The sequence below is a fragment of the Heteronotia binoei genome, chromosome 15 (genome assembly GCF_032191835.1).
Source record: "Heteronotia binoei isolate CCM8104 ecotype False Entrance Well chromosome 15, APGP_CSIRO_Hbin_v1, whole genome shotgun sequence".
Taxonomy (NCBI): Eukaryota; Metazoa; Chordata; class Lepidosauria; order Squamata; family Gekkonidae; genus Heteronotia; species Heteronotia binoei.
The window spans coordinates 45,021,292-45,044,706 of record NC_083237.1 but is presented as its reverse complement, the minus strand read 5'-3'; the positions used below and the strand labels follow the sequence as shown (position 1 = coordinate 45,044,706).

General features: G+C 42.4%; 1 protein-coding gene across 3 annotated transcripts in view; it reads left to right on the top strand.

The window, feature by feature from the left end:
* Positions 1–23,415, top strand: part of CPT1C (carnitine palmitoyltransferase 1C) — a 62,988-nt gene that overhangs the window by 23,358 nt on the left and 16,215 nt on the right. For 2 of the 3 annotated variants that reach the window (XM_060256077.1, XM_060256078.1), the window contains exons 2-10: positions 2,743–2,907; positions 12,152–12,291; positions 14,544–14,715; positions 15,817–15,918; positions 18,174–18,311; positions 18,406–18,483; positions 18,585–18,692; positions 19,504–19,591; positions 21,317–21,512. In XM_060256077.1, coding sequence (XP_060112060.1) covers positions 2,767–2,907; positions 12,152–12,291; positions 14,544–14,715; positions 15,817–15,918; positions 18,174–18,311; positions 18,406–18,483; positions 18,585–18,692; positions 19,504–19,591; positions 21,317–21,512 — 1,163 coding nt within the window. In that variant the 5' untranslated portion in view covers positions 2,743–2,766. Of the gene's footprint in view, positions 1–2,742; positions 2,908–12,151; positions 12,292–14,543; positions 14,716–15,816; positions 15,919–18,173; positions 18,312–18,405; positions 18,484–18,584; positions 18,693–19,503; positions 19,592–20,059; positions 20,145–21,316; positions 21,513–23,415 lie in introns of all 3 variants that reach the window. The other variant, XM_060256079.1, reaches the window with a different exon arrangement.

Below are 23,415 nucleotides of genomic sequence, written 5' to 3'. Positions count from 1 at the left end.
TCCTCACATGCAGAGCCTCCGGGAGCCCTGAACCTGTGGAAACCTGGAAACAAGAGCAGTTAGCCCCAGGGGAGAGACCTCTCTCTCCCCCTCACAAGTCAAAGATACTATCAAAGTAATCGTGAGGTGCAAAACCCGTCACCAACGTGCCTGCCTGTCCCTCACTCTAAGTCTGTATGGCCGGGAGCTCACCGGCAGATCTTCCCGCCAAAGCTAGATATCTGGTGTAATTTTCTGAACACATGAAGCTGCTTTATACTGAGCCAGACTGTTAATCAGTCAAGGTCAGTTTTGTCTACTCTGCCTGGCAGCGGCTGTCTTTTGTGTAACCTACTAGCAAATCTTTTCCACTGGAGATGCCAGGGATTGAACCTGGGAACTTCTGCATGCACAGCTGATGCTCTACCACTGAGCTATGGCCCTTCTCCGATGTTTGAGATTCCAAAGGGTTAGCTATGTTTGTTTTAGCTGAAAAAAAAGAGAAGGAGTTTTGGGGCACCTCGATGAAATCTAGATTTATTGGTTAACTCACTGTCGACTTGGTGCTGATCTACTGTAGTGTCATACATAAGCTAGTGCTTGATCCTGGTTCTCTGTCAGTCTCAGAGCAATAGATTTGGCTAGCTCTCCTGTTTTCACAGTTGACACTGGGTGCTACAAAGAATTGGTAAAACCAAGGCTTTTTTTGAGCAGGAATGCAGTTTGGGCTGGCTTGTCATCAGGGGTGTGTCCTAATATGCAAATGAGCTCCCGCTGGGCTTTTTCTACAAAAAAGCCTGTGTGAAACAGTGGTGACATCAGGGGCAGTGTTCTCTCCAAGCTGAATTAGAGCTAGCTCACAGTTTTTTAGCCTCCAGCTCACACATTTTTGTCTTAGCTCAGAGAAAATGGTCCTAGAGCAAACTAACTTAGGAAGCAACTCACTAATGCCAGTAGTTCACAAAGTAGAATTTTTGCTCACAAGTCTCTACAGTTTAGAGGAAGCATTGATCAGTGGGTGTGGCCTATTATGCAAATGAGTTCCTGCTGGGCTTTTTAAAAAAAAGCCCTGGGTAAAACTATGTGCAGGCTGTATCTTATATTACTTTACTCATAAATTGCACCTTGTTCTGTTTCTAGTAGATCCTTTTCTCAGTGTTTAATAAAAGTAGGTGTGAGAGATAATGGCTTTGGAAATATGACATGCGGCCACACCCCCTGGCGGTGGCTTTTCTTTTTAAAGTAACTTGTATGTATTTAACTGGAATACATGATACTACAGGCCTGCCCGCTGTCCTCTCCTGCCCAGAAAAAGCAGGTAGCAAGGTGTGTGTCCCATCATTATTGGGAAAATCAACTGAGAATGGCTTATTAGAAGATTCCCACTATCAGCCAGCATTGTACAATATACAATAAATCACTGTGTATAAGTTAATAAATAGCTGCTTTCATTATGTTGTGTATCATACACAGGCATGTATATTATTGCAATATACAATACAGTGTATATAATTACAATATACAATAAATCACCGTGTATAAGTTAAGAAATAGCTGCTTTCATTATGTTGTGTATGAAATACAGGAGGGGTAGCCAACAGTAGCTCTCCAGATGTTTTTTGCCTACAACTCCCATCAATCCCAGCCAGCATGGCCAATGGCTGGGGCTGATGGGTGTTGTAGGCAAAAAATATCTGGAGAGCTACCATTGGCCACCCCTGAAATACATCATATACAAGCATGAAATGTCTACTTGAAACACAGCAATAGCAATATTAGACACATACACCACAACATTAATCTTCCATAACTATATCAATCCAGTGTTAAATGCTTCTAGAACTGCTCAGGTTGCTTAGCATAGATTAAATGCAAATTGCTCTTGCATATATAAATCTTAAATGCTTATAACACCAGTGGTGCTGCATGTGTCTAGCATATGCTATTGTTGTGTTTCAAGTAGACATTCCATGCCTGTATATGATGTATTTCATACACAACATAATGAAAGCACCTATTTATTAACCTATACACGGATATTTATTGTATATTGTAATTATATACAGTGTGTATCTTTGTCATAATGTATAGCCAGCTTTGCACAGCAAAAGACATGCAGCAGAGTGTTCAAATACAGCTGGGGAGTTTCGTTTCCCTGGAAACTTGCCAGAGCTCAGCATTGGGTATTCTTTGGACCCATTATGAAGGAAAAGATCTCATCCTGAACCAGAAACTGGGAGAATTATAATCGCTGCTGTAATTGTTTGATTCAGAAAATGGATATCCCGGTGGCTAAATCTTCTGCAGCTGAGAGTGTGAATTAATGAGAGATTATTTGGCACATGAGAAAAGAAGGCGGCTCCAGATGAGGGTGTTGTATACTTAGGGTTTTGGTTCCAGGAATCAAAGCATTATGGGCTAGCATTTTGAGTCTTTCAAATGCCTGTTGAACCCCCACTTTCCACCTTTGCTAGCTTATGAGAAATCACATGAAACTACCTTCTATTGAATCAAAGTCAGTACTGTCTACTCAGACTGGCATCGGCTCTCCATGGTCTCAGGCAGAGGTCTTTTACATCACCTACTGCCAGATCTTTTAACTGGAGATGCTGGGGATTGAACCTGGGGACTTCTGCATTGCAAGCAGATGCTGTACCACTGAGCCGCAGCCCTTTCCTCATTAGCTCCCATTTTACTTCCAATGAATTTTTGTAGGGACATTCAATCTGAGTTTATGTAATGTTTCTCTGTGTCTTCCCTTAGCCAACAAGCTAAAATCCTCCCAAGATGGCAGAAGCTCACCAGGCTGTAGCCTTCCAGTTTACTGTCTCGCCAGAGGGCATTGACCTTCACCTGAGCCATGAAGCCCTCAAGCAGGTCTACCTGTCGGGCCTGCGGTCCTGGAAGAAGAAAATCAACAAGTTGCGGGTAAGATGGGAACGTTTGGGGGATCTTGGTTTGCTCCTGGGTCTCGAAGGTTGCTTTCCCTCAGAGGTATTCCTCTGTGTTCCCTGCTATAGAACTGGAACTTTTCTTCTTGGGGCTTCCTCATGAAATTGTTGCCTGGTTATCTCCCTTCTGGTTTTACCACAGTTGCCCAAAGCTGCTTTGATACTAAAAGATCATCCCTATAGGGTAAATGTGGAGGAGAAAGTGTGATATCTAAAATCCAGTTTAAAAAAAAAACAGAGGAAAGCCTGCTGGAGGTATAGAGAATGGTGAGTGGAGTGGGCAGGGAATCTGCCCTCTGCAGTGACTTCGCTGGTGCTATAAATGGCTTTGCATTCACAAATGAGGAACTGCCCCTTTCCATGTGGAAGTACCACAAGTCCACTATTCTGGACTTGTATTAAGAATTAATTTGTGGGGGGCGTGGCGTCGCACGCATAGGGAATGGACGCCTGAAAACAGAGCTCCTTACTTACCCCTGCCAAATCCACTTAAGCAAGCGCCCAGCGTTGTTGTTTGTTTTCTTTTTTTTCTTTAATTAGTATGGGAACAGTAGATGGTCAAAAATCCAGATCAAAAAGAAACCCAAGGAACTCTGTTAAAGACTATTTTCCCAAAAAGCCTAAGGCTAAGGCCTCAGGAAAAGCAAGCAGCCCTGCAAGCAAGATGGCGTCGGGAGAAGGGGAAAACACAGCAGCAGACCTAGCTTCATTTCGTTCTGAGGTAATGGAGGCTTTTCAAAAACTGGAAAAAAATATGACTGACAAAATATCTGCCATGATCCAGCCCCTTTCTGCTCAGTTGGAGGGTTTCAAAACGTCCTTAGAGAAGGTGGCAGAGACTGCAGATTCTGCTTTTAACATGGCATGTGCTGTGCAGGAGGACACTCAGTATTTTTATAAAAGAGATGATTGGGCCACTGATAAAATTATTGCACTTGAGAACCAACTGAAAATGGGGAATGTTAAAATTCGCGGGCTCCCCGAGAACTCTGCCTCTCCCTCTGACCTAAAATCTCTTATAGCCTCCTGGCTATCAAAGGCATTGGGTTTTTCTGAATCTGATCTTTGTGCCCTGGAGGCTGCATATAGAATTGGCCCTTTGCGCACACAGAAAACTTCGTTGCCTAGGGACATTTTAGTCCGTTTCTCTTCTGCCTCAGTTAAATCCAAGCTGCTGCAAAAAGCCCGGGCTATAAATCCACTTCTGCTAGGAGATTACAACATCCAAATTCTACAGGATTTGTCTTCTGAAACCTTGCAAAGGCGGAAAATTTTGAAGCCAATTATTGAAATCCTGAACAGGGAAAACATCAGATATCGATGGGTTGCTTCGTACAAGCTGCAAGTTACTGTACAGGATCGGTCGTTTGTCGCTGGAGGCCTTGACTCAGGCCTAAGCATGCTGAGAGATTTGAATCTTCCTGTTCCCACCGGCCTTATAGAAGCAGTTTCACATGTTCACTCAATAACTTCAGACACTAGATGGCGTCGTGTGCCTATGAACCGTCCTGATCGGCCTGTTTCTCCTAGAAGCTAAACACTGGAACTGTTGCTATGCAGAAATCTTCCCTTTTTTGTGTGGATTCTTGACGTCCCCCCCCCCCTTTTTTTTTTTTTTCCCCTGACATATAAGCTTTGCCTACTGAACTGCTGACTTATAAGCTTTGCCTACGTGTAACTCTGTCACGGCTTAGAAATATGCTGATGATTGTTTCGTGCCTATGAAGCAATGTTTATATACGAAATTGGGGGGTCCCCCCCCCTTTTTTTTTTTTTTTGGTTATTTATATCTTTTGAACACAATGTTATGAATGTGAGGGAGTTATTAATTCAATTCAACTCATTAAAGGAAATCTTCTTGGTTGATTGGGTATGCATGATTGGAAGAATGGGGTGACTTGGAATATATGGTTTGAGTAGGAGCTGGAATGGGGAGGCTGGGTGTTGAGTGAGGGAGTGGGAGAGAGGGAGGGAGAGAGAGTGAGTGAGGGGGGGTAGATCAGAGTGAGAAACTTGAATAGTATGATTAGGGTTTTATATCAATATATTTCTTTCTACTATGAGTTAATGAATTGTCAGGACCTTTTCCCTTCCTGTGTGAATTGTTGAATGGAAATGAATCTGTGAGACAGAGGGTGGGTAGGGAATGTATGTGTGTGTCAGTTTGTGCCTTATGCTACTATGAAGGTTTGGAAACTTGTTTCCCTCACCATCATATCTCCCTACATAGGCTTATAAGTGGCTGAAGGATAGTTGGTGGGGAGTGTTTGGGGAGACCAGTATTTAATAGCGTTCATAGTTCTGTTTAAAGTTTCATTGTATTTTTATCATAGTGTCTTAAGTCTTACAATAACTTTGTGATCGAGATCTGATGCTGTTACACATGGTATATTAGTTTGCCTGTAATTATCTTTAATTCACTAACCTGAGTTGGTAAAAGGCACAGGTTTTATTATATGTGGCTTTCTAGGCATTTTAGCCTTGACTCGATCAGCTTTGTTTGGCCTTTCATTATAAACTTTCTATACATTCGGCTCTGTTATTCTGTTTATAAATTTTATTTTTGCTGGGTTGATAGTGTTAAATATAAGCATTTTTGGCAGAGAGGGAGAATGGAGAACTTCAGTTTTTTTTAATTAGCTCCATTTGGTAGTTGTTGCTAGTTGTGTGGTGTCTTCAGTAACGAAGACTTCCGCTTCAAATTTATCCTTTTAAGTAAATAGTTGTTGTTTTCCCAAGTTTGGGTTAACAGAGTTGGAGGGTGAGTTAGTGGCTAGTGTCTGTTAATGCTAGACCACTGGTGTTGGTTATGGTTTTTTGTTTGTGTTACGGGCAGCATAACTGTATTGAATTATTATGGATTTAGTTGGAAGTTTTTTAAAGCCTTTGATCTGAAATCTGTCCTCATACCTTTGAAATTTGATCTACAGGATTCGCCTCTAGCTATCCTGGTGGCACCTGGGTTCAAAGCTATGAATTGCAATAATTTTGATAACCTTGGTTATTTCCTCTTTCAATTATGGCAGAGTGCCACTTGAAATTTCTATCTCTAAACTGTAATGGGCTAAATAATTTAATTAAGAAAAAACGGGTTGCCTCTGCCATCTCTCATCAGAAACCAGATATAGTTTTTTTGCAAGAAACTCACCTTAAGGGTAACCAGCCCAAGGTCTTCCAGTCAAAATTTTTTGCTCATCAATTTCAAGCTTACGGGTCCTCCAAAGCAAGAGGTGTGGCCATCTTAATAGGTAAATCAGTCCAATTCACTTTTGAAAATTCCTCAATTGACCCTAGGGGTCGGTATATTTTTATCAATGGGGTCTTTAATGGTAGCCCTTATACTCTGGCATCGGTGTATGCTCCAAATGATGGACAAATTGCATTTATTAAAGATACGTTGTCACAACTTCAAACTTTTCATAAAGGGCCCATTATTTTGGGAGGAGATCTCAACTATGTTGTCAATCCTTCTTTAGATAGATCTCAAAAAAGCCTGCTACCTCTATCTGCCAATAAATGGTCTCAATCAAAAGATTCGAATGGCCAAAATGATTTAGCTCAAATCTTTCAATCCTATAATCTGTCAGACATTTGGAGAAGCAGGCATCCAAAAGAAAGAGACTATACCTTCTTTTCTTCTCGTCATCAAACTTATTCCAGAATAGATTTTCTTTTAGTTTCGGATTCTATTTCTAACCTTTTTTTTAAAGTAGACATTGGCCCAATGATTTGGTCTGATCATGCATGGTTGGAAGGTTATATGTCAGGAATCACTGAAAGATCTTTTTCTTTTAATTGGAGATTGGATAGTAAACTACTGTCTATGAAATCGGTTACAGATTCCATTGAAAAAGACATTAAAGAATTTTTTCAATTCAATACTGAGTGTGGAGTACCTCAGCATATAGTTTGGGACTCGTTTAAAGCTGTAATTCGTGGCAGATTTTTGGCTATTGCCTCTTCGTATAAAAAAGAAAAAGACAAAATTAGATCAGATTTGGTTGCCAACATTACCAAATTGGAAGAGAAATTTAAAAAATTTGGTAGCAAAAAAACTTATTCAAAACTTCTTATAGAAAGGAAAAAATTAGAATCTTTTGACGTCTCCAAGATTCAAAAACAAATGGCTTATATAAAACAAAAATATTGGTTTCGAACTCCTCAATCCCTTAAACTCCTATCATGGAAGGTTAAAAAGAGAATATCCTCAATGGCTATTTCTTCCATTCGTTCTAAATCCGGTACCTTGAAACATTCCACTAAGGATATTGTAGGAGTTTTTAAAAAATACTATTCATCTCTATATTCCTCCCAGCATCCAGCATCAGACCTTATTTCATCTTTTTTAGACACTCACTCAGTTATTAAGCCTGTTTCTCCTGAGGTTAAATCCCTTTTGGACAAACCTTTTACTGCACTTGAAATACAGGAGACTATCAAGTCTATGAAATCCAATAAATCTCCAGGCCGAGATGGCTTTATACCAGAATTTTATAAATTTTTTAATACTTTGTTGGCTCCCATCTTGGCGGACGCCTGTAATCAGTTTGTACAGTCTGGTTCTTTTCCAGTTACTTGGTCACAGGCAAAAATCATTCTTCTTCCAAAGAAAGACAAAGACTTGCTAGACCCTAGTTCATACAGGCCGATATCGCTCCTTAATTGCGATTACAAGATTTTTACAGCAGCCCTGGTGGCTAGGCTTAATACTTTTATAGGGAACTACATTCATCCTGACCAATCGGGCTTTATCCCACACCGTGAGTTAACGGACAATACTAGAATGGTCCTTGATGTTATTCAATACTGCCGGAAATTTAATATTGAGTCTTCCTTTATCTTGTCTATTGATTTTGAAAAAGCCTTTGATTCCGTTGAAGTTCCTTATCTTACAACCTTACTGCAGAAAATGAATTTTGGCCCGAATTTTCTGAAGATAATCCATTCTTTATATAAGTCGCCTTCTGCTATTCTTTCTATTAATAATTTGGATTCTAAAGAATTTAATCTTTTCAGAGGGACGAGGCAAGGTTGCCCCTTGTCTCCTCTGCTTTTTGCAATCGCAATTGAACCTCTTGCTAATGCTATCCGTAATACCAATACTATTGCTGGTATCCCTATTAGAAAGAAACAAATTAAGGTGTCTTTGTTTGCAGATGACCTAGTGCTTTTTGTTACAAAACCTAAGACTTCTTTACCAGCTGTCTTTGATTTATTATCTGTATTTTCTTCTATATCGGGTCTTCGAGTAAACCCATCTAAAACCATTCTTTATCCCATCACAATTTCAGATGCTCTCCAAGATTCCATCTACTCAAATTATCACTTCAAAAAAATGGATAGATATTGGACATATTTGGGGATCAATATACCTTTAAAATTGGGAGATATTTTTAAAGTCAATCATCATTTATTGATTAAGGACATTCTTACTATGCAAAAGAATAAAAATTCTTCACTCATTCCCTGGAATGAAAAAATTCAGATTATTAAATCTTTTATTTTTCCCAAATTTCTGTTTTTATTTCGAGCCATTCCTATTCTTATTCCTGAGGACTTATTTGTGGGTTGGCGTCGTTCGTTCTTAAGATACATTTGGAACAAGGGCTTATCTAGAATAGGGTATGCAACTCTTATTCGTTCTAAATCCTCAGGTGGTCTGGCTCTTCCGGATCTGCATAAATTTTATGAAGCTGCCATTTTAGGAGGCCTTGTCAGATACCATGATGCTGATTTAAATTCAGGCTGGAAGGTCCTAGAAGATACCTATCTAAATAACAAATCGTTTCAATCTACATTATGGGAATTTCCAAAGAAGAGACCTCCTAATATCTCCTCCAACCTTTTCCTTAAAGCCATTTTTCAGATTTGGGACAAACGCCGCCTCTTTTTAGCCCCTCCTATGTCTCCACTATCTCATTTTATGGATGTTTCTTGGTTTCAACCGGGGTTTTTTTACAAGTCTTTTCCAATTTGGAAAAAATATAATCTTTATAGGTTTGTGGATATTTTGTCCAATGGAAAAGTGCTCGACAAAAAATCTTTAGAAGAGAAAACTGGTGGGACAAAAATCCCATGGTTTGAATACTTGCAAATTAACAACTTGGTGACATCACTCTCAAAGAAATACAATTTCAATCGACCTCTTACTTTCTTTGAATCCTTGCTACAATCTCCTTTTTTAAAGCGGAAGGGACTGATTTCATTTATCTATAAGGGTTTGCTAGACATTGATGCTGTTGATTTGTTATCCTATCAAGAAATTTGGCAAAGGAATAGTTCAATTAATTTTCAGGAGGATGTTTGGCAACAAATCTGGTCATCTCCTTCGTTTGTTTCAAAATCATTGAATATACAATTACAAACTCAAAAAATTTTGTTCCGGTGGTATTTAACACCTCAGAGATTAAGCCATATGGCGATAAATCAATCCTCCAAATGTTGGAAAAATTGTGGAGAGGTGGGCACATTTATACACTGCTGGTGGTCTTGCCCGAGGGTGCAGTCGTTTTGGGCAGTAATTGTGGCAAAAATCAAGGATATCACGGGCTATAGTTTACCCTTAAGATTGAAACTCATTTTGCTTGACTGTTGGAAAGGTATTTCTATTACTTCTCTCAATAAATCCCTGATATCCCTTTTACTAGCTGCTGCTAAAATGGTGTTAGCCCAATTTTGGAAATCTCCCAATATTCCTCCAGTTAAAGCCTGGTATGCTAAAATCTGGGAGGTCTATGCTATGGACAAGATAGCAGATAGTTTATGCAATATAAATAATTCAGAAGGTAACGATTCTCTGATGTACAAGTGGCTTCCATTTCTTAAATTTTCTTTTAGTCCTGTAGATCAGATGCGTACATGTATTCCTGGTAGATATTATGACATTATTAATTTGATGTAATTAACATATGGACAGAGTACTTATTTTTTAATTCAGCTGCCAAGTATGTATGTATGTGTGAATGTATGTATGTGTTGTTTTGTTTGTATTTTGTGTATATATATATATTCTGTTTTCTACTGGTATGCTATGCTTATACACAAAGAATGATTGCAGATACAGTCATTGATTGCTTTATTTGTATGTTTACTAAATTCAATAAAAAAAGTTTTTGGACATAAAAAAAAAAAAAAAAAAAAAAAAAAAAGAATTAATTTGTAATCTCAGGGAACCTAGTAGGTTGAAGATAGGGTGAGCAGTTCTGGATTGGGAAATACCTGGAGATTAAGGGGGGGGGGGTGGAGCTTGAGGAGGGTGAAGAAAGAGTCCAATAAAATGAGAGACTAGAAGATGAGAATCCATGTTTCTTGCAGAGAGGAAAAGTTTGGCCATGTCAGAGTAGGGGATTCTGGGAGCCAAGACTCTGTGACAGTTTATTACTTGGCCTCTTGGAAGTCAGCCAAGGGTTTTTTAGAGGATGAAACATAAAGAGGATCTCATGGGATTTTGTTTGTTTGTTTTGATCTACAATAATTACAGTTCAGTAATGACTGCTACCCAGGAAGTAGCTCTAGGAAAGCCAACCTCTCCAGTGTAATGATGTTCGTAATAGTCCTGACCTAATAAAGTTGACGTGAAGATAACATCTGAGAAAATCTGTAGTAGTATCATCACTAGGAGCTACCAATCGTGTCCCTCCTTTCAATCTTGCTTATGCCAGGAACCCATTAGATAACCTTAGGCAACCTTCTCTGTCACAGCCCACCTCTCTCAAAGCTGAAATTATAGCATAGTAATCATGCTAAGTTACCTAGCAAGACCTGAAGTGAAATACGTACATACGTATGCTATGCATTGTTTATTATTAAGTAGGTTCAGCATCTAAAGGAAAGGAAAGGTCCCCTGTGCAAGCACCAGTCATTTCCGACTCTGGGGTGACGTTGCTTTCACGTTTTCACGGCAGACTTTTTACAGGGTGGTTTGCCATTGCCTTCCCCAGTCATCTACACTTTTCCCCCAGCAAGCTGGGTACTCATTTTACCGACCTCGGAAGGATGGAAGGCTGAGTCAACCTGGAACCAGCTGTCTGAAAACCCAGCTTCCACCGGGGATTGAACTCAGGTCGTGAGCAGAGTTTAGGACTGCAGTACTACAGCTTTAACACTCTGCGCCACGGGGGTCTTTTCAGCATCTAAAGCTGCTATGTAAATACAGAGTGTTCTTCAGAATCTCAGATTAAAACCTGAAAGAAAAGGGAGCAGGGAACTCCACTTTTTAGCCCTCTGTTTAATTACCCTACCTGCCAGTGATGAATGTGTTTTTTTAAATGAAATTATTCTCTCTGGTAGGGACTCTAAATGGCTTACTTTGTACTCCTCTTCTCCATTTTATCCTCATAACAATCCTGTGGAGCGGGTTTGACTGGAGTGATGGGCCCAACATCACCCAGTAAGTTTCCATGGCAGAGTAGGGATTTTTACCTGGGTCTCCCAATCCAGTACTCCCAACTATTACACCATATTAAATGCTTTTAAGTGATCTGGAATTTATCTTGGGTGGGATGCGGCCGGCTTTTCTGTTGGTAAGAAATTGAGGAGTGACAAAAGCTATGGAGCGAGGCTGAGTGAAAAAGCTCAAAGGATAGGGTTGCCAGGTTCAATTCAAGAAATATCTGGGGACTTTGGGGGTGGAGCCAGGAGACACTAGGGTGAAGCCAGAAGCAGGGTAACAAACATAATTGAACTCCAAAGGGGCTGCACACTTTTAAAATGCCTTCTCTCCATTGGAAATAGTGAAGGATAGGGGCACCTTCTTTTGGGGCTCATAGAATTGGACCCCTGGTCCAGTTGTTTTGAAACCTGGAGGGTGTTTTGAGGAGAGGCATCAGATAATATGCTGCAAATTTGGTGCCTGTACCCCCAAAAACACCCTCCCCCCCCAGAGCCCCAGATACCTGCAGATCAATTCTGCATTATACCCTTTGGGAAATGGTCCCCATAAAGAATAATGGAGTGCCCAGCAGACATTTCCCTTCCCCCCCTTGCTTTCTGATGACCCTGAAGTGGGGGGAGGGCCTCCAAACCAGGGGATCCCCTGCCCTCAACTGGGGATTGGAAACCCTACATCCCATCCAATATTAGACATTGAGGTGGAACTAGGTAAGGTTTGGTAGTGGTTCAGCGGTGGGTGGGAAGACCAGGACTGGCCATGCTATGAAATGTAACCTGCTCTTAGTTTCCCCACCCCTCACATATCTCATTTTGTGACTTTTCCCCTACAGAACAGTTTTGTGACAGGGGTATACCCTGCCAGCCCTTCCAGTTGGCTGTTTATGGTTACTGCTATCCTGGTGACCCAGTACTCTCGGCTTGACCCCTCCATGGGCATGATTGGAAAGATCAAGGAACACCTGCCAGTCAGGTACGGTGCTGAGAAGGAACAGAGAAGTAGTTGCTGAGAGACCAGCAGGAGGTTACACTAAGGGTCTCGCTGTATAATATATTGTTCCCTCCTCAAGGCCACCCTGAGTTCTGTCAAGCAGACATCTGCTCTGAGGTCCAGGGTGAAACTTGATTCCCAGGTGTGAAGTGGGCCCATTTCAGATCAGGACTGTGCTGTTTGGAGAGAGGGGGCTTACACCTTTCACAGTCTAAAATATCTCCTGGAAGTTGCTGTTCACCCTACTAGGCAAACTTTTTTGTAGCTCAATGGTTAAGGTTGTCACCTCTGGAGATCTGGGGGGTGGAGCCTGAAGTGGGCATAGTTTGGGATGGACCTCAGCAGTTATAATGCCATAACGTTCACCCTGCAAAGCAGCCATTCATTTCCAGGAGAACTGATCTTGGTTGTCTGGAGATCAACTGCAATAGCAGGAAATTTCCAGGTGTCACCTGGTAGTTGCAACCACTCACAAACAGCCCACAAAAAAACTATAACCATTCCTTGCAACACACTCTTATTGAAAGTCCTCTTACTTAAGGTTTCTTATACATATGAACAACCCTGTCATGGGGATGAAATTAGTCAGGCGGTTGTTTGATTGGAGTGGTGAACTTGTGCAAGTCCTTCAGGTATGAAAATCAAATGGCTACATCTATGAAATAACTGTTGAAATATCCAGTTGAAGAAAGCCACGGATGCCGAAAACGTTCCTGGCATTGCAACCATCTTCTGACACTGCAATTGTTTGACTCTTTAATTGATGTAAGCCTGGATGACCTGGCACTAAAACTATTTTGCTCATTTAAAAAGACTGTGGACTATTGCTAGTTGCTCTGGATGGATGTACCCACCTTGACTGTGATGAAATGGACCATAGGAACACTGGGAACTTGTCACTGTGGAGGACTGTCTAATTTCAACTGTATGACAGGGTTGTTCATATGTATAAGAAACCTTAAGTAAGAGGATTTAAAATTAGAGTGTGTTGTAAGGAAATAGTTTTTGTGGGCTGTTTGTGAGTGGTTGCAGCTTCTCTTGTGTGTTTTTGCTTTTGTCATTATTTTTGGCTGAACCACCCCCCCTTCCTTTTTTTTGCTTTTGTCACCTGATAGTTGGCAATGCTACCATTGATACATATATCACCCCCTCCCCGGGCAAATAGTAGTTCCTGGAAGCTGTTTCAGATTGGAAAAAACACATCCGCTTGTGGAGAGGGTGGGAATAAAAATTTAAATAAATAAATGCATGGGGATGACTTCAGCTCTCTCTCTGCACACCACACAGCCCCCATCTGAATTGGGCCACCTGCACCTGGGAAATGAGGGTCACCTGGAAACTCTCAGTGTAACTTTGCTTGACAGAACTCAGTGCAGACTTGGGGACTGACCTGGAAAGAATATATCATGTTGTTAAGCTATAAGATGCTCTTCAAGGAAGTTTAATTAAAATCACATACAAACACACTCCAGAGATGTTTCTGTGTCAAACTCAAAAGGATAAGGAGATTTTCCATCCAGGAGACTCTCGGGAACAGCATTTCAGGGCCCATTTTGGCCTGCAGTGGAGGGAGGGGGTGGGGGTCAGAAAGCTGCACTCCACAGAGAGCCTTCCATCCGCAGAAACCCTCCTCCCAACGTTTGCTGTAGTAGCCAGATTTGTAGTGCAAACGATGCAGGTAATCGGTTAATTTAGGAAAAATGCATTCTGCTTCCCTGGAGGGACCTCTTCAGCTTTGTACTAGGGTTTGAGGTTTTTTTGCATAATGGTTTTTAATCATGTCCATATGCTATAGTAAATTATGTTACGATGACCTACCATCATGAACAACAAAGGATTGTGAATTAACCTGTGTACTTCATGGCCAGAGGATGCTATGATAATCTTAGAAATAAATAAAATCTTATCAAAGCCCTTTGGACTCAACAGCTATAATGGAATTTCCCTTTTCATCTGATTTCCAAATACTCATCTTTATCCATTTTCCTCTCCTTGTGAATTTCTTAGGGTCATTATTATTATTTTTTGGGGGGCCACTGCTGAGAAGGTGCTGGAGTATATGGTTTACAAGAGGAAGACTGCAGTAGGGGTGTGTGGTTGTGCAGACTATAGCAGAGGGGCTGAAATTTAGAATTGGGGATTATGCTTTTGTAAAATGGAAAGATATGCTTTAGGGTCTTTTTAAAAAAAAAATCCTTCTCTTTTGTTTCTCTTCTCCATCATGCTGACCCCAGTGACTATCTGTCAGATCAGGGCCAAAATGTCCTCAGTGCCTTGGCCTTTTCCACGGGACTGTGGCTGGCCCTCATCCTGACCATGCGTAGCATTCTCAGGTTGCTCCTGTGCTACCATGGATGGATGTACGAGGAACATGGGAAGATGTCCAACATCACTAAGATCTGGCTGGTATGTATTTCAAGACAGCTGTGGCTTACCCCCTTTTCAACCAGGGGCTGTGGCTTAATGGCGGCACCTCTACTTGGCATTTAGAAGGTCCCAGGTTCAGTTCCCAGCATCTCCAGTTAAAAAGGTCTGGCAGTAGGTGTTGTGAAAGATCTCTATCTGAGATCCGGAAGAGCTGTGCCTGTCTGAATGGACAGTAGTGACTGTGATGGACTAATGGTCCGATTCAGCATAAGACAGCTTAATGAGTTCACTCTTGGGAAGCGAGTGAAGAAGAGTTGGATTTATACCCTGCCCTTCACTTGAAGTCTCAGAGGGGCTAACAATCTCATCCCCACAACAGACACCTTGTAAGGTAGGTGGGGCTGAGAGAGCTCTTTGGGAACTCTTGAGCTAACAGCTCTGAGAGAACTGTGACTAACCCAGCTGGCTGTATGTGGAAGAGTGGAAAAGCAAATCCAGTTCTCTAGATTAGAGTCCACTGCTCTTAATTAACCGCTATACCAAACTGGTGTATAAAGGGAATATGAACCAGGTATTGACAGCTGGGCCTTTTGAGGTGCTGTGGATTGAAAACCCCCCTCATGGCTTGAGTGAGTCACATTGTCAAGAATCTAGATGGCATTGAAGGCAACTTGTACGGGAACCAAGCCAGCAAGCCTGACTGATGCTGCCCCAAGTCTTGCCTTTGAGGCAAAGGGAGTTGGATCCATAGCACCCCCAGTGGGAGGGAAGAGTCACTGCAGGGTAGGGAATGCTAGCTAGATACTACCAGGCTGATGCTGATCTTGTTAAGGAATTGTGGTTATATATTCATAAACCTAGCAACGGACAGGAAAGGCCTGTGGTAGCTACCTCATTGGAATCGGCCACCTGTACTTAGGAAATATGTCAGGGAGAAGACTGGGCTTTTCACCCTTTCCCTGACTTCTGTAGGCAAGCGATATTTTGTGTGGAGGAACATTGAGTCCCATGTTTGGACTTACCACTGAGAGAGAGAGGGGTGGGGAGAGGAACTGCCTTAAAAAACTATGTAGGGAGATGGAGGGGAAAACAGAGCTTTGTTCCAACTTAAAACCCACATATGGTTTTCCCTCATTGCAGGCTCTAGTGAAAATCTTTGCTGGTCGGAAGCCCATGCTATATAGCTATCAAGCCTCGCTGCCTCGTTTGCCGGTCCCAGCTATCAAGGATACGATGCGACGAGTGAGTCTGACGGTGTTCTGCATTTGGCCCTCTCTTTTTAAAAATTGCATATATTAAATAAAGTGCTGCCATCTTCCAAGTGGTGCCTGGAAATCTCCTGGAATCACAGCTGATCTCCAGCCTACAGGCATCCAGGGCTTTTTAAAAGCAGGATTGCAGTTCCAGCTGGCTTGGTTTAGAACTGTGGCCTAATATGCAGATGAGCGCAAACACTGGTGGCATCAGGGGGTGTGGCCTAATATGCAAATGAGTTCCTTTTGGGATTTCTCTACAAAAAAATGCCCTGCATGCATCTGATGAAGAGAGCTGTGTTTCTGGAAAGTTTGTTACAATAAAATTTGTTAGTCCTAGGTGCTACTAGACACTTTACTATTTTGTAGCAGCAGACTTAACACAGCTACTCCTCGATCTGCAGAGATCAGTTCCCCTGAAGAAAATGGCAGGCTTGGAGGGTGGAGCCTCCTCAGGCTCCACTCCTGAAATATCCAGGAATTTCCCAACCAGGAATTGGCAAACCTAATTAGATTACATAATTGGTAGTACATAAGGAAAGAGGAACAGAAGGGTGATTATTATGATGATTTATAAAAAGCAAAAGCATATGTTTAATCTCTTTTTTCCCATTCCAATATATAACAAAAGTTGCCTGAAGTTCAAAAAAAATTATCTGTACGCTGCAAATTATTTCTTTACACTCTTTGGTAATATGTTACTTCAGCTAACATCCCAAGCAAAACTCAGCCAATCTTTTATGGAGGGTCCTGTTATTTTCCCAATATGCCACAATAACCATCTCGGAAGCAGTCAGCAAAACAGACTAATTCAGTATCTGAATATTGAATTTTGAATGTGAATTTTAAATACTATTTGATTGTCCCGGGTATCAAAGATACTGTCCGGCAGGTGAATCTGATTGTGTTAAAACTCCATGCCTGAGGTGCTAGATTTCAACCTGTGGAAAGGCTTTTTTTGTGTTTTCTTTTAGAGGAGTTACATTCAGACATATGATTCAGCACATGTCGACTGCAATGGTATAGCCTGGGAGGAAATACACCACGAGCTATTTTACCACATTTGAATTGGCTTGCAGAACTTGCATTTCACTAAGATTCTGCTCTGGGTTTCATTGAATACTTACTGATATGATGAAGCATAATCTGGCATAATGTGGCACCCCAACCCGTTAATATGCATTGAATCAGCATTCTCTCAGTATTTATAGCCCCCTGTACTTTTTGTAACATTGGCTGATGTAAACTTTATAAAATTACACTGAGACAAAAATATGGAAGGAACTTTACTTTGTATTTCTTATGTGACATTAAAAAAATGGGTAGAGCTCTAAGGAGTATTTTCTTTCCAAAAAACATTTTGGGGCTTTCCTCAGTAACAATAGCTTGTGGAACTCAGGTTCCACCACTGAGACACTGGTCAAATTTACTGCTTCCAAAAGTTGCTACTTGAGATTTAAGTCTCTGACACTAGCTAATTTCTAGGGACCCTTAACCAAGAGCTTGACTGTTTAAGTGTGAAAATCTCACAACAGTTCTGCTTTTTAAACATCTGTTCATTAAGAGGAACTAAGGTTTTCCTTCCTAGAATCTCTGTCATGAACTACTCAGTCACACATTGTCAGTCAAATTTACCTCACAGGATTGTTCTGAGGAAAATAGAGGAGGGGGACTTTGTACACACCTTGAACTCCTGGGGGAAATGATAGGATTAAAATGTGATAGTCTTAGAAATGATATAATTTCCATCTCCCTCATATAACTTCCATCTCCCTTCCTTCAAACTTGTACATACCCACAATGTCCCTCTCCTTCCCTCAGTGGTGGACTGAGATGTGGAAAAGGGCCCAGGAATAATCCATGCCAAGTGATTATTGTGGGGGTTAGCAGCTCTTGCTTCCCCAAAGAGTTGCTTTACTGGAACCTAGGTCCTGGTGACACTGATGGACACATGGTTTTCCCACTGCCTCCTCTTGTGCTGCTGCCACTGGTCAGATGCAAATAGCATCACTAGGGTTTGAGTGGTGCTATTTGGACCTGACCAGTAGCAAGGCAGGTTGCCAGAAAGAACTGTCCAAATAGGATAAAAACTCACTTCCTATTGTATAGGACTTCCTTGTCCAAACTGGTTTTGATGGAGGAAATGTGCAAAAACAGTTTGGTGGATGGGCAGTGACCTGAAGCAATGTGGTGGTTCTTTGCTGCTGCATTTTTTTTATCCTATATCTCTCTTCCCCCACCAAGTACCTCGAGTCCGTACGACCTCTTATGACAGATGCCGAATTCCAGCGTATGACAGGTCTTGCCCGTGACTTTGAAAGGACCCTGGGACCTCGCTTGCAGTGGTACCTCAAGCTTAAGTCTTGGTGGGCATCTAACTATGTGAGTGCTCTTCAGAAGGGGAGATGGTGCTCCTTTGAGTTTACATGCAGATGATGAGTGTGTGAACTTTAATTCTCCTTTTGGGCCTCCCCAGGTGAGCGACTGGTGGGAAGAGTACATTTATCTCCGTTCACGAGGCCCTCTGATGGTAAACAGCAACTATTATGTGATGGTGAGTTTCACAAATGGAAGAGATTGTGTGTGTACATTGATGAGGGGGGGGGTTGCTTCTCTTCAGCTTCTTTGACCCCTTTTTGTGCTCTCATTTTGTAGGATTTCCTATACGTAACCCCAACCCCTGTTCAGGCCGCTCGTGCTGGCAACCTTGTCTACTCCATGTTGTTGTACCGACGGAAGCTCACTCGAGAGGAGATCAAGCCTGTAAGGGAGAACAAAATTTTGATACTGTGGTGGGATGGAGGGTGGAGCAGCTGGGAGCTCCTTCTCCATGAATGGTGAGGTTGGGATCAGGCTGGGATGGAACTCAGGGCAGGCCTGAACTATCTAGCTGTTATCATATTTCCCAGAAGGCTCTCTGTTAAAGTTCTGGATCCAGCCATGTTCACAGATAAACAATATTCTACCAAACTGTTATAGATCGAATGCAGCCAATAAATTTGCCCTGCATACAGGAACTGAATTTCAAGTCACTCTGTTTTCTATTAAAGCTGCACACATCAAAGGCACCGTGGCAGTTAAGAACATCAGAAGAGCCCTGCTGGATCAGACCAGTGGTTCATCTAGTCCAGCATCATGTCTCATACAATAGTCAACCAGTTCCTCTGGAGGGCCAACAACAGAGCATAGAGGCCAAGGCCTTTCCCTGATGTTGCCTCCTGGCTCTGAGAGTCAAAGGCTGAGTGCCTCTGAATGTGGAGTTTCTGCTCAGTCACTTTGGCTGGTAGTCAGACATATCCTCCATGAATCTGTCTCATCTAACTAATACAACCCATTGTTTCAGAAGTTCCTTTTTGAGACAGAAAGCGTTTTCAAAGAAGGGGAAGGGTTGACCTAAAGTTCTCACAGTTTTGGTTCTCTTGTTCCTTACTTATTTAACAACTTCCCTTTCTCTGTTGGACTTTAAAATGCTCCCTAACAGTGCCAGGTTCATTGAATTTTTTTTTAAGTTTCCCTTTTTAAAAATGTTTTCTCCCCATCTAATCCTGGGGTCCCCCCTCCCCTCTCAAAACAGAACACCCTCCCTAGTTCCTGCATCCCCCTCTGTGCAGCTCAGTGGGAACGTCTCTTCAACACCACCCGGATACCTGGGGTGGGCCTGGGTAAGTGAATCAGGGGGCACTGTGAAACAAATCCCCACCCTACCCCTGGCTAGGGGGCCTTTTGCAGGGTGACTCTGCTTTACGGTGTCTCTTGATGGGCTTTCTGACCCGGTTCTGAGATCCCAGGATTTTAATCTTGAGACCCTACTGTTCTAGTTGAAGATTGGCTCCTACAGATCTTTCACTGCCTGCAGCCTTTCTGAACTTCTTGCACCCCTGGTGTTTGTCTTGGGGACATGTACATTCAAAGCTCAGACTGCTGCTCTGCTGTCTTGGATTTTGCTTTGCCTGCACAATTCGGCTTGACTTTTCCAGCTTTTTGGGAGAAGGGGTCTATGTGCTTGTGGTGGAGGCTTCTTTATGTGGCTTGGGTCTTTTTTTCCCTGAATGAAGCTTTGTGGGCATAACTTCTTGACTGCTTCTCTCTCCGTTTCTCTCTTTCCCTTCTTCTGCCTCTGCTTCCCTCAGCTGATGATCCAGGGCTGTCTGCCCATGTGCTCGGCTCAATATGAACGTGCATTTAATACAACTCGTATCCCAGGCATGGAGGGAGGTATGACATTCCAAGACACCTTACTCCCCCCACCCTCCCTGACATCAACATCCTTAATAACCTACTGGGGGGTGCTTGAAACAGGCTTCCCTCTCTTGCAAATCCTTCCCTCTGCTGTTTTGGGGGGTTCTGTTCTCTTCCTCAGTAATGCGGGGGGGAGACACTTCAGGAGGGAGGAGAAACAGAAACTGAAGCTATGAGGCTTGCTTATACTAAATCAGGCTGCTGGTCTGTCAAGGTCAGTTTTGTCTACTCTGCCAGACAGTGGCTCTCCAGGGTCTCTGACAGAGGTCTTTCCCATCACCTTTCAACTGCATTTGGTGGGCTCGAACCTAGGACATTCTCCACACAAAGCAGATATTCTGCCACTGAGCTGCATCCCCTCCTCCTTGGAGTTGGGCCCCCTGGAGGAGAATAATAGAATCCTAAAGTTGGAAAGGACCTCCAGGGTCATCTAGTAGGGCAGCTCTTTTTATTGCCCCCTATCCCAAAACAGCAGAAGAGGTTTTGCAGGGGGGCGGGGAATGTATATATAAGAGGCATGGGAATCAGCACAAGGCGTTCTTTCCTTCAAATTTCCATTTTGTGGTAATGATGAGGATGTGAGGAAACAGGTTTAGCTAAAGCATCAAAGGAGCAGGAAAGATGGGAGAAGCTTAGCTAGGGCAGAAGTGAAAATGTGGTGAGATGTAGGTAGGTGGGAAATTGAGGCAGATTGAGTGCCAACAGAGGGGGAGGTTAAGGCTGGTTGATATATGACACTTGGAAAATAATGAGGGCTTGAAAATCTATGTGGAATGATTTACCAGTGAGGGAAGCTGTGTCAGAATGACAATGCTGAAATTTCTAATGGGTTCTTCACTGTGAGACGTTTGCTGGTTCCCACAAGAAAGCCACTGGCAAAGAAAGTCTCCTCAGTGAGTGAATTCTGAGCTAGGCCAAAGTTTGATGGTCCACTCCAGTCCCTTCATGAAGGGCAACCAGATGCCTGGGTGAGCATCCCAAGTGCATAACTGCAATTCTGACTGGGAGTCTGTTGCATCCTGAGACTGGAGATCCTTTTTAACTACAAATGCTAAGGAGTCGAAATTGAAACCTGCAAAACTGGTGCTCAACTGCAAGTCATTGGCCTTGAAGTCCCACCATCTTTCCTTCCTCCACGTCCCCCACAGACCGAATACAGCATATGCGAGACAGCCAGCACATTGCAGTCTACCACGCTGGGCGCTTCTTTCGGGTTGGGCTGTACCACAACGGGAGGCTGCTGCAACCTCGTGAGCTTCAGGCCCAGTTTCAGGCAATTCTGGACAACATAACACCACCTCTGCCTGGTGAGGAGAAGCTGCCAGTCATGACTGCTGCAGAGAGGTGAGACTGCCCCTGTCCTGACCCATCCTTTCAGTGCTCCGGCAACAGCCATCCCTTGTGTTCTCTTTGTCCCTGGTTTCCACAATCACCCAGTCTTTCTGTATCCACTCTTTCCTATCAGCTCTTCCATAAAGGAGAAATGTGCTCGATTTCTCCCAGTGGAATCTGGATAGCTTAGGCTCTGCAGCTTAAAGAGACAAGATAGGGCTTTTCCATATTCTCATGTTCCTCATGTGTAAATTCCTTTTTCTTTAGGGGTGTTCTTCTGTTCTGCGTATGTATTGCTCCCTCTAGTGGTTGATAGGATGTTATATCGGTTTATGTTGAGCATATTTCTGTACAGATTTCAATTGCAGGTTTTTATGCTGGACGTAAATCAATGTAATATCTAATTAACCATTAGAAGGAGCAAAACACGAAACAGGAACTTACAAGAAACAGGAACTTACAAGCAAGAAAAATGAGAATGTGGAGAAACTCATAAACTTGGAAAGAACTGGTTTAAATACAGCCAGTCCTCGCTTGTCCCCTTCCAAAGGTTTGTGTGTTTTAATGTTAAGTTACAGCAGGCTTCCTTTTGGGCAGGAGCTCACAGGAGTGGAGCTCTGGAACCTCTACATTTTATTGTGCTTTTTCTTTCTCACCCCACCCCGCCCATTCTGGGCTCCATTGTTCAAACCGCCTGTGAGAATTTTGCTGAAGATTTGACAAACTTTCTGATATTTTTCCCCACACACAAAAAAGGGGAAATTACCAAAACATATAAAGCAGACAAATGGAAATCTTCCTCATGCCACTGTGGCCACAGAGGAAAAAAATAATTTAAATAGTATGATGGGAGTAAGGTTATATTATGACACTTATAATTCAAAAAACATTTTAAAGTAGATGCTGAACTGATATAATTTAGTACACCTTCCAGTGACGTCAGGGGTTTGTGACATATGCAAATGAGTTGTGCTAATGAGCTCCGGCATGTCTTTTTTCTACAAAATGACCCCTGAGTTACAGATGAATGATAATGTGTATATAATTAATCAGTTTTTCTCTTTATAATTTGCATTTTTTTTAAAAAAATGGTTGAGATAGAATCAGAAAGAACCTTTTCTGTAATCCTAGGGTAAGAACATATTTTTATTCTGGTATTTCCATCCTGGGGCCAATTCACTGATTGTCCTCCTAATGGAGATATGGATGTATATTCACAAAACACTTCCTGTTCTGGCATCCTAAAGAAGGCAACAGATGCCCTTGTTCATGTGGTGTGTGCCTGAAGACCTGGCAGGACTGTTTTATAAGACTGCCAGCTGGACAAAGGGAAAATATCCTGAGTAGAGGCTTAATGAGTGGGAAATGGGCAGACAAAGCTTTTCACAGCATAACATCACTTGATGATGGCTCACAGATCAAACTGGTATTAAAGGGACAGCTAGAGGGTCCATTTCAAAAGCTGGTGGCTTTGCTCTTTCTTTTCCTTTTTTCCACTCCCTTCTGATGTGAGGAGCAGAGCCTGTTGTCGTACCTTTCTTAGCCCTGCTTCAGTTCTTTGAAAGCCAAAGTGTGGAGACTGGAAGCAAAGATGGTCTTGTTAAAAACACACACAATAAAATAGGAGGTGTTCTGGGGTGAGCAAGGCTTTGGGCCTATAGTGGAGGTTTTGTGGGATGACTGCATCCCTATAACTTCATAGGACATGGCACACCAGGCCCATTCTGCCAGCTTGACCTGGCCCTGATACTTCTCCCCTCAAATCATGCCTGCTTGACTGGAGCCTCCCTAGTAGGGATTAAAATCAGTGGATAAGAACCTTCTAGTAGTCCCTGGCCCAAAATATATCTGGCTGGCCTCAACCAGGGTCAGGGCCTTCTCTGCCCTGGCCCCAGCCTGGTGGAACTCTCTGCCA